The following is a 12,317-nucleotide window of genomic DNA, read 5'->3' on the forward strand; positions in this document are numbered from 1 at the left end:
ATATGTAGCTGTTTCTGAACGAACTCGTCTTCGAGATGAACGTGTTCTAACGCATTTTTAGTCAATAAAATGTTAACACAATAGTACATATTTGACCATTAATTTTTTGACATTATAGGGGAAGCCGAGCTTCCCTTGCAGTCTTAAAGAAATCCCCACTGACACACATGGATGTGGTGTCTCAAAATGTAGTAAGCTGACTACTTAAAATTTTGGGGCATCACAGACTGTTTCACATGTTTATATTGGTCATTTTGGAGGTGGAGAGAACACATTTTATTGAAATTGCATGCATTGATATATCATGCACAAAAGGATATGTGACATTCAATAAATATGTTTATATAATTGATTAACAAAAAATATGTTTAAAGGGGTCATCGGATGCACATTTTCCACATTGCACATTGATGCACATTGATATGATTCTTTAGGGTCTTAATGAAAAGTCGGTTGCGCTTTATTTTACAGTACATGTACTGTAAAATACTTACAATGTACTTACCCAAGAAAGTAGTGGTAATATAAGGTAACTACATAGGGTAGGGTTAGGTTTAGGGGTAGGTTCAGGGTTAGTACCTAGTTAGTACCTAGTTATTGTAATTACTACAATAAGTACATAGTATGTACACAAGGAAAAAGACTGTAAAATAAAGTGCTACCGAAAAATCTATAACATACTTTGGTTAAAATTTCTCAATGGTAGTGTAAAAACACCCTTTTTACTATGTCAAAATCAGCTCTGTTTTCAGCAAGCTGTTTTTAGTCCATGTTGCTTTTAACATGGACAGCTCTGCTGACCCCGCTCCTCTCTTCCATGGGGTGACAAGCAGACTGTAAACTTCAGCCGCGGAACTGGCTAACTAACACATTGTTAGGAAAGGCGATTTGCAAAGATTCATTAAAAAAAAAACAAAAAAAAAACACCCTTATACTTATATGATTCGCGTGAACATAGATGAATTTAGGGAGATGTTGGGAGTAAATGATGACTGCTATATTTATTATTACATCCTAGGGCTGGGCGATATGATCAAAAATTCATATCTCTGTATTTTTTGGCTGATGTGCGGTATACGGTATATATCTCAGTATTTTGTATTTGGATTAAACAAATAAAGTGAATGCAAGCATGAAGGCATATATTATGTGCAAAAAGGGTTCAAATCACATTACATTCTAATATTGTAACATTGCAATCTAAAAACAAAAATAATGCTTTTAAAGCAGAAGTTAAATTTACTAAACTAAAATTTAAAATAATAAAAAAGCACAGACTAATTGAGTAAAAAGGCTATTTTGATTACCCCATTACACTTTACAGTTAGTGCTATCATACAAATACACAAATATTTCAGCAAAATGTATATTTTAGTCAGAGTAATTGCGCTCCTATTTCATTGCGCTCAGTCTGTTTGGCGTGCGGCGCTCGTTCTAAATGGTCTGTGAAGTTTAGCGGAGAATCTCAAAGCAAAAGCTCACGCACTTCTGACTGCAAAATGGAAATATTTCCATGGCTTTCTAACATTTACAGATGGAGAATATACCTGTGAAATGTAAGTTATGCGTTAAGGAAAACAGCACGTCTCTGTCAGCGGCACACGCAGCCTTTCTGTCAGAGCCGCTTTAAATCGAAACTATAAACTATAGGCTACTATATCTTACGATTTTTTTTTAAAGCCCTTCATATAAAGCCTGATACATGTAGAACAAATTGTATTATGCACTTTCTCTGCAGCAGTTCAGTCTGTGTCCTCCCTAGATATTTTTTCAGATGCGCTCGTATCAAACTACTTATATCGATATTAACGGTATTGCGTCATACCGTATCGCTTACAAAGAATATATCGATATATCGTACAAACTCGATATACCGCCCAGCCCTATTACATCCAACAACTAAACACCTCAATCGTTTAATTGGAGACATTCTTGTCTTCTCCTGCGCTGGAGTTGACACAATGGCGGACAGCTCACAGCTCATTCAGGGCGGGTCTAAGGTAAGACGGCCTTGTCAATCAACTATCGGCCTGTGTAGAACTACGGGATCTCAGAACAGCCTCATTTGAGAAAGGGGATTGTAAAATGAAAAAAATAAATAAAAACTGGGTGGATTTTTATCATCATAGGATGGATGTGTACACACACTTCCAACACACATTTATGTTCAAACAACTTAAGTGAATTTTGCATCCAATGACCCCTTTAAGTTACAGATTCTTAAAAATGTAGCAAAAAGGGGTTTTTCACAGCGATGCCATGGAAAAGCCATTTTTGGTTATGCACTATAGAATAAGTTTCCTTGGATGGAACCATAGATGCCAATAAAGAACCTTTATTTTTAAGAGGGTAGAACATCTGTCATTTCATATTCTGATCCAGATGTAGAGATACTGAGGTGGGAGTGTCTGTTGTTCATATGACCAACCAAAGCACTAGAAACGGTGGAAAAGAAAAGCTGGGATGGGAATTTGCATGCCAGCAGTATACATTTTTATTGTACCCAAGAATACTGTCTAAAATGTCTAAATCCATAATAGGGTTGTGCCGATAGATGATTGTATCGTGTATCGACGATAGTCAGAGATATCTCCTGTGGATGATGCCTTTGACAACAGCAAGACGATTATTATTATTATTATTATTATTATTATTATTATTATTATTATTATCAGGCTAGTAATACTATCTAATTAATATTAGGGCTTATTTGTTGCATTATATTTCTTTTTCCGCGTTTTTACAGTGTTGCGCATTATTATAACCAATCACACGATTATGCTGAGTTTATGAATGTAATGGCCAATCAGAGGCGTTCAGATGAGCCATCGCTGGAACAGCGGAGTTCCGTTGTTCAGTGCGCACTGACTGAATTCTGACTCGTGAGTTCTCTCATCATAAACAACAAAGTGCAGATGTATGTGCGATGTAAGTATAAGAGATTTATTCATCATACAGTGTAGATTCACTGATTATAACGGGAGTGTTTTTAAAGTGCATAAACTCGCGGCAATGAAACTAAGTAAATAAATAATTAAATAAATTAGCATGATAATATCGTGTATTGGCGATCTCACAGGCTGACGATAGGACAATATGAAAATTGAGCATATCGCCCAACACTAATCCATAATGAAGGCAGCAGTCAGCAGGTTTACACAACATGAGAAAATTATCTAGTATTTATTATATAGTAATTGTATTCAACAAAATCCCAAATAAATTGAGATGCATTGTGAAAAAACAATATCTGGACAACATCCCAATCCAGACAGGATTGAATTTTGCTGATCATCACTATTGCTTTTTCTTGGGCTTTGGACTGTTTGAGTGATAATGGATATTTAATTGTGAATGTACAATTTCTTTATTTTTACATTTTAAATTACTTGTTGTATTATCTACCACTCAAAGTGTTAAAAAACCATTAAATATTTAATAACACTGGTAAACACGAATCTCAAAATCAATTTTATTTTCAAACTGTTCATTATAATTTTATGATGCACTTTCTGAATTTAAAAAGACAGATTTTAGCCTTTTTAGTTGTTTATTTGTAATTTACTGTAGACAAAATAGTATGACTTAAATATTGGTGCAGCTTTAAACGATTGCTGAAATAATTTGTTTTGTTAAAGTGAGGTGTAAAATTCATTTTCAAATGGTCAGACTAATGATTTGGATTATAACATGCAAAATTCCATAGACTTGCATAAAAGGAGGGCGTCTTTGACTTGGGGCCAGTAAAAAGATGTTTACACCAAGGATGATAACTATAACTATAAAACATTTTCTCTTTATGACTATAAAAGTGGCAGACCACAAAACTGCAGCATGCGCTTATAATAAACAGAAAGGTATCATGTGTTGATGTGGATGCTAATATAGTTAATGTCCTAGTTATTTTTAGTATGAATAGGGCCCTTGAAATATCTGAGTGCCAAACTACTTGGGCACTTTGTTTTGGTGTTAAATTGTTTTATTTGTATTCATTCATTGGTCATTGGGTTACTTTAAGGACAGCATCCCTATAAAACAGCCCTGTGAGATTACTGTTGATAGGGGTAATTGAATAGGACGTTGCTTCAAGCAATGCTTTAGCATTGGCTTTTTTCTTTAGCTTAGCCTGCACATAACAGGGGGGTCCAGATGTGAAATCTGTCCTGGCAGGTCTGTTCTTCCCTCCTTCCCCTCCAAACACACTCATTAGAGCCTCGCAACCCCAGTCATCATGGTGAGAAAACCACAAGAGGCAGAGACAGTGAATCATTTCTGGTATGAATCCACATTATGAAACCCGCTCCTGTTACTGCACGTTGCTCAGCATTGGGGTTGTGCAATGTGCTCTGGCTGACTCAATCACGCTGATGATTCCCACAGCTCTCAGCACCAGATCTGTGCGTTTCAAATCATTAGCTAGGCGCTTTCTGTACACACTTTAAAAGTGTAGTGTGCAGGATCGTTTTAGTCAACAGATGGACGTTGTCCAGGGCAGGAACTGGTTTTCCAGTTGGAAAACAGGTTCAAAAGTAGTGCCAAACCCTCAGTGCGGCTTGTTTTTTGGAAACCAGTTTTCCAGCCTATCACGCTACGCCCGCCTTACGCACACATGTGGTGAAAGAGGAGACTTTGACAGGCCAGAAACATGCTGTCGTTACGACACTCTGCATATGTTGAAAACATCCAGCAGCTCAAACACATGTTCTCCCTCTTGTCTCAGTGTCTCACAAACACATAAACGTCCTGCGCACCAGCTCCGCTTTGAATCAAATGGCTGTGGGTTGTTTCACAGTTGAGGACAACAGTGGGACAGAGACATGGTTTTAGCACCGTGACTGTGAGGAAGGCTGGACATTCAGTGAGTCTGCAGTGGCCACGTCTGTCCATGAAATCAAACCAAAATGAGGTCATTTAAGGCCACTGAGTTTTATGGTTGTGAAATTACACTGAAAGTTATTGAACTGTTTTCTGTAACAGTAAGTTGTTGTTTGACAGATGCTTTTATTAAAACACTATGCCAGGAGTTCACAAACTGTTTTGTCATCTAAACCCTTTATATGTAAAATATTTACTTAAGTTACCCTGAGATACAGTTAATATTTCAAGAATTGAATGAGACATTCACATATTCACGGTTAACGGATGTTGGTTAATGGTCAAATCAAATGCACGTTAATAGATAAAAAAAATTAAATAGTTTTTAGGAAGTGTTTTATTTCGATTTTTTTTATTTTTATAGCTAGATATTAAAGTGGACTCACATTACTTTTATACTGGAGTTTTAGAAAGCCAATTAAATTGAATAATAATTATTTTATTATGTTTTAATTATAAAAAAGAAACAAAAAAATATGTGATTATGTAAATACAGTAAACCCAGCCCATGTTGCACATTGAATTCTCAGCACATGCAGATATTGTATTCACTGCATTTTCTGTGAACGGTGTCACACTGAGATGCTGAAAACACTGGATAATAAAGCTGTTTGTGTAAATGAGCACAGTGCTGCACTTCACTCTAAAACACGCAGTGCATCAGGCTATACAGTTATTTAATTAAATTGCAGCCTTTGATTTTATAATCACACTAAGCTACACTATATCTCAATTATCTCACACCCCCATTTATTTATTTTATTTGACATTCAATATAATTATTTAATTAGGTTTTTATCAACTCACAAACCCCCAGCAGTTACCTTGTTATGTCCCGTTTGGGAAACTCTGCACTACGCTAATGTAAACAAATGTCCTCGTAAACACAGTCAATTATGTCTTAAGTAATCGTAAACAGTTGGAAGAAATTTCACTGCTATGTAAAATTTTGGTGTTGTAACAACATTAATTATTAGCATACAAGGTTACATGGGTCAAAAACAACGGAAAAAAATAGCTATTTATTATTATTATTATTAATTTTTTTTTTTATGGCAGGGCGATTGAAATTTTTGTCTGGGCAAGTAAAAATGTAGATACACAGTGTTAGACTATTTTTCATTTTGTTTTGATTTTGCACTGGAACCACTTGTATAATAGTACATCTCGCAGCTTGTCTGGTAAATATTGGTTGTGCTTCAAAATGTCAGCAGCAAACATCAAAGTTGAAATTGTATGGCAATTACAACATGGTGCAGAGACACTTGCCAGGGGCTAATGCTAGATCTTGATGCTTCACTCATTAGAGTTCAATGCAGTGGATAACTTTGATGTGAATCATGTGAAAGTCCTTAATGTTCCATATCAATGCTGTTCCCACACCACTTGTATGCTTGTATGCCTTTTACACCATTAGGTTAACATAGACCATGCAGGACGAGTGCTCAGAGTGTGACCCCTTCTCTTTGCTCTTTCTGCAGGTGTACGTTGAGTTTGACGACCTCGAGTGGGATAAGCGGGAGTGGGTCAAGGTGTACGAAGATTTCCAGATCTTTCTGCTGGAACATCAGCTGGTTTGGGCCAAAAGGAAGGAGGGTGCCCAGCTGCAGGGAACAAAAGCCAAGCAGATCCAGTGGCCAGCTCTGGTGAGTCATTCCTCCCGAGATCTTTGAGTCGGAGATGCGCTGTGCGTTGAGCTGCAGCTGTGGTGTATTTAAAATGGAACAATAGCTCTGCGGAGGCAATACGATGGGATCCTTTATGTTGCTGGGATGATTTGGGGTTTTGATGTCTCTCAGATCAATGGCTCATGTCTGACAATAAGATCATTATTTGTTTAGAAGGCTTGCTGAAAAGACGGAAAAATAACAGAGGATTTGACATCTTTTAAAAGAGACGGAAAGGCAGTGAGCAAGAGATTGTAAATGTTTCACGGCTCTGACTGTTTTGATTATGTAACGTGAGCAGCAGCACAGCGCCATCTGGGCCAGGCTCACACGATAAAAGAGTTCAAAGAGAAATCCTAGTATGGCACACGGGACGGTTGTCATAGCGCCCACACATGCACAGGCCGACGACCCAGCATGTATCATGGTGCACTTATCCACACTGAGAAATCGTGAGTGGCATCTAAGCACCTTTCTGAGCAACCTGGAAGTTTTTCATATGCATGACTAGTGTTGTTAAAAGACCCGGTACTTCGGTACCAAGTCGGTACTAAAAAAATGAAAATGTTACGGTACCAGGTTTTTTTAAGTACCGGTGGTACCGAGTACCCGGTCAATCCGGTTCTTGACGCGTACGGCCCTATGATTTCCGCGATGCAGAAAACGCGGACGGAATCTCGGAATCCAGTTATAAAAACGGAATTTACAGTTTAGCACGGAATGTCACGGAATTTGTCAAAGTTTGGATGAATTAATCAAAAGTAGGTCATTACACTTAAATCAAATCGCGACATGGACTAGTAGGCTATCTGTAAATATTAAGCTGCAAAAGTCGATTCAGATATGAATCTTGCATGTTCTGCGAGTCTCTGTGTGAATGAATGAATGGCAGAGATGAGCGTTTTTTTTGTTTTGTTTTTTACTATACACTGAAGTGCGCGTGACGCTCGCGGTGATTTCAGCATCTGCCGTCTCAGTGAGGACATAAATACATTACATCTACAGAACTGCTCTGAGAGTCACTTCACGAGCATTTTACCGTTTCATTTGAGTAAAACCAGCGTCATATCATATAGCTACACACAGAAATTTAAAGGTATTCACGGCAACTCGTCAAAATAAAAGTTTATCTTAAAGACATTGTGCCAGAAATATATTACTATTATTTAGTAGAATGTATGTGATACTATTACTACTGTTGAAAAAAATTTATATTTATTTTTAAAGAAATAACCACAAAATATTTCTTCCATATTTTAATTTTAGTAGTAAATCCCCTTTATTTACCAAAAAAAATAAAATGTGTTTAAATTTCATTAAATAAAAGACAAATTAAATTTGGGTGAAACTTTACTGTTTTTCATACTTTTTTTACTTGCGGAAAAACTTAAAACACAATTTAAATAAGTATAAAGAATGGCATTGATTGTTCCGTTGTTTTCCCGACATAAAAACATTCCTTTAATTTATATTTTAATGAATAAAAATTAAACAAATCATATTTTTTTGGAAAATAAATATTGATAATAACATTGAAGACATTGTATGATTATTCTTTAAAGTTAAGTTTTTAATAGTTTTAGTAGTAGTCGTCTATTACGTTCTGCCCAGTGTCTTCAAGTTATTTTGACGGGTTGCCGTGAATACCTTTACATTTCTGTGTGTAAATGATATGAGGATAGTTTTTCTCAAATGAAATGCTTAAGTGCTCATGAAGTGACTCTCAGAGCAGTTCTGGAGATGTTGTTGATGTATTTATGTCCTCATTTAGTGATGTGGCAGACGTTAATATCACCGCAAGAGTCACGCGGGCTTCTGTATGAGTAGTGAATAAACCCGCGCGTCTGCGCCATACATTAACACAGAGACACGCAGAAGTCATATTTAAATAGTCGTTTTGGGGCTTAATATTTACAAATAGGAGCGGGAGTGTGCTTACTTGTGTGTGCGCTTACGTTTGTGTGTGTGTGTGTGTGTGTGTGTGTGCGAACCGGGGCGGAACTCCGCTGTGCTCGATACAGAGAGCGCGACCATGTAACGTAGAGACAGAAATGACATGCCGTCGTGTAAATAAGATAAATAACACAAGGCTATTCAGTTTGTTTAATAAAAGAACAAGGTATAGACCTGTTCTATAGGGAAGGTAACATTGAATGACGACTTTTGTGTGCTATAGCGAAAATAAAATTAACTTGACTTTCAAGGGGGGCGGGTAGGGGAAACACTGTTACTCAAGTTTTTAATGACACATGATCCTTCAGAAATTATTCAGATATGCTGATTTAGTGTTCAAGAAATATTCCTTATTATCAGTTTTGAAAACTTTTTTTTCTTTATTTATACATTTATATTGTAAAAAGATTTCTACTTGAAATAAATGCTGTTCATTTTTAATTTTCTATTTATAAAAGAATTCGTTGAACTTTTTATATGAAATTAAACTTGATTTTTATGTCAGTTTAATGTAATTTAAGATGAAATGACTTGCACAACTTAAGGCTAGTTCACACTACAGGATTTTAAGCCCGATTTGCAAGTTAACAAGGTTGCCGACAGGTCGGGCTGTAATCGGGGGGAAAATCAACGGGTGATCGGCGCTCCGCAATTTTTGTGTGAACTACACAACGATGCATCAAAGACGCTCGCTGACGCGTCGCCGATACCTTGCCGACACCAAACAAATATCTAGCATACCAAATATCTGGACCAGTCGGCTGACTCGAAATCACGTGGTGTCAGGTGTCGTGACGAGCTACAGCCAATGAAAGAGCAAGGCATACCGTTCCAATTGACCGTTCGCAAAACCCGCCCACCCTATTACTGTTGCCATGACCGACAAACAATACCGCTCTCACAACACACACGTGTTCTCACGCAGTGAAAAATACATCGCAGAGCAAAGAGGAAACTAACAACACACCGACAGAGAGGACAGAGCAGGTTGCTTCTGATATGAAACAAGATCTCAGGACTTCCAGCTTTTAAATTGAGTTATTTTTAAAGAAATTAAACAATAAATGCTGTTTTGTGGCTCTTCAATGTGTCGTGACAGATCACTGTATTGCCTCAGTTCAAACACGTGAACCAGTCGTTTTTTCATATTTACTTAATGCATGAAATGACCATGAATAAACATCAGAAAGTGTTTTATTTCAACCGCGAAACACCATTTTTCAAGTTTAAGTCCACCGACGTTAATCTGCTCTTCTGTCTGATTTGTTAAGGCTAATGAAGCTGCGGCTACTTAACTGGGCATGTGCATTTACATATTTTCCGAGCCAACAATATAACGTGAAACATATAAAAATGGTTTTAAAAAGCACATGGCGTCGTAGTTTCATCACTTTAGAGTGTCGCAGTGACTGTCTTTTTGACCTGTCGTAGTTTAATGAGTGGGAAGATGACATGAAGCGTCGCGGTTAACCTGCATTGAAAACTAGTGGTGCAATGGATCACAAAACTCACGGTTCGGATCATACTATGGATTTTGATCACGGATCGGATCATTTTTCGGATCAGCGAAAAAAAAAAAAAAAAAAAAGGTTTCATTTATTACTAAAAGCTTACTTTAAGTACTTCTATACCCCAGCGGAAACTACTAGCTAGGGCTGTTCAATTCCGAAATTTTTGGAATCGAGTCCGATTCCGATTCCTCTGTTGTTTTCAATTATTTTTCGATTCTTGTTTTTTTTAGTTTGAAAGAACCTAATCTCGCCATGCTGCAGGATATAAAGGTCATAGAAAGTATCCTTCTCATAATATGAAGCTTTATTTGTAAAAAATGACGATACATTTCTATAGCTCTGATTGATTTTTAAATTGTAATTTTGTCTGCTTTGCCCGTGAAATTAGTCTTAGCTCACTGCTCAGCATGTCCCTGTTTATTGCATGAATTGAACAAGACATGAAGTGCATAAATGTGCACAGTTCAGCTGAATGACGACGTTTACTTTGACTGTAAACTCATGACGTTTTCTTTTAGAATTATCATTGGCTGATAGAAATAAAAAATAGTATTTTTGATGGAAATATGATCAAGACCCTTGATCACGTCATGATCCATTCTGTCGAGCAACGCTCAAAATTGTGGACAACATAAGCCAGATCCACTGTAAAATAACCTCTGAATATGTTTTTTTTTTTTTTTTTAACTGCCTCATTAAAACTATCTATCCGAAAGAATCTTTTCGTGGAAACGAATCAGACTTCTAATCACTTTTAGCGAGCATGAGGCGAAGGGCAATAAAAATATAAAAATGAAATAGATCTTTTTTATATAAAAAAGAATGATCTTTTATCTCACAACTCTCGTAATTACGGATTTTATCAAGCATGAGGGAGGCGAATGGTGCTTCTCAGACAGAAGGCTGCATCCTCAAATCCAGATGATCTCAGTACCGACTCGTTTTCTTTCAGTTTATTTTCAGTTTATTTAAATGTGCAGCCTTCGTAGGATGCAGCCTTCCCTTTGAGAGGCACCCATAGATAAGCTTTGTTGAACTGAAAAAAGCTCTGAATAAGGAGTCAATTCCTCTTGATGGAATCGATTCCAACCTTTGGAATTGACTCTCGATTCCCAACGCCTCGGAATCGATTCTTTTTGGAATCGATTCCCAGCCCTAAGTAATACAAGAAGAACAATTGCACAAATTCCAAGCATAGATGTACAGCCTACAACATAAAATTATAGGCTATATAAAGACAGTGACAGTAGGCATGGGCCGGTATGAGATTCTGACGGTATGATAACCTTAGATAAAAAAAATATCACGGTATCACGGTATTGCAATTACAGCTCTAAAATATGTCATTTTTAAATGTCTGGGTAAAAAACAACAACGTTTTTTCCACTGAACACAATACATTTTATTTTTAAGAAACATATAGAACATTTTGGAACGGTGAACATGTCAGGCTAAATAATTAATATAAATAATTGAATTCTTGTTAATTAAATTACATGCAGTCACTTAAGTGAGCCTAAACCTGCAGCTCAACAATAATCAGAACATAAATAAATTATTTTCTGTAAAAAAAATAAATAAATAAATCCTTCTAAATGAAAAAAAAATTAAAAATGCAGTCACTTAACCTAAACCTACAGCTCAATAATCAAAAACATAAATCAAAACAATTTCTGTAAAAAATAAAAAATGCAGTCATTAAACCTGCAGCTCAACAAGGTTTTTAGAGATATGCTCACTTTCTACACATTCATCTTTCAGTCCAAGTTATGAGCGGTGAGGTACAAAGATGTGTGCACATTCACATAAGGAGAGTGTGCGATTGTGTCTCACACACACACACACACGGTCTCTCTCCGTATAATACTCAAACAATGGCAAAGACACCTGAGAGCCAGCAGTTTGTTTCTTTTTTAAATGACGTGATTTTGAACAGATGTAAACAATGGCAGGAGGCTTAAAATTATAGACATGATACCAGCTAAATTTATTGTACTAAATCGCAGAAACGTAGTACTTTAGTCTGCTATTCCCCACTCTGTGAAGTAACGTGAGGGAGGAAACTAGCTGACGTTAGATAGTTAATTAGGTATGTTATCTGCCTCGTTAGCAAGCCAAATAGTATTTATTTCAACATTGAAACAACCGGCGAATGGGTCTCTGTCTTGATCGAGGGTGAAAGAGAGAGGAATGAAGACGACACCGATATATCGTTTGTGTACGACCTGCGAGTATTCGCGCCAAAACCTCATCTGTATGGAACATTAGTCTACGTTACCTGAAAAATTCCCATACGGCAGACTTCGCCTTT

The 12,317-nt window shown here is 36.8% G+C and overlaps 1 protein-coding gene across 6 annotated transcripts in view; it reads left to right on the top strand.

The window, feature by feature from the left end:
* jmjd1cb (jumonji domain containing 1Cb) overlaps positions 1–12,317 on the top strand; it is a 146,362-nt gene that overhangs the window by 50,801 nt on the left and 83,244 nt on the right. For all 6 annotated transcript variants that reach the window (XM_058793762.1, XM_058793763.1, XM_058793764.1 and 3 more), the window contains exon 2: positions 6,357–6,521. In XM_058793762.1, coding sequence (XP_058649745.1) covers positions 6,357–6,521 — 165 coding nt within the window. The remainder of the gene's footprint in view (positions 1–6,356; positions 6,522–12,317) is intronic.

The sequence above is a fragment of the Onychostoma macrolepis genome, chromosome 12 (genome assembly GCF_012432095.1).
Source record: "Onychostoma macrolepis isolate SWU-2019 chromosome 12, ASM1243209v1, whole genome shotgun sequence".
Taxonomy (NCBI): domain Eukaryota; kingdom Metazoa; phylum Chordata; class Actinopteri; order Cypriniformes; family Cyprinidae; genus Onychostoma; species Onychostoma macrolepis.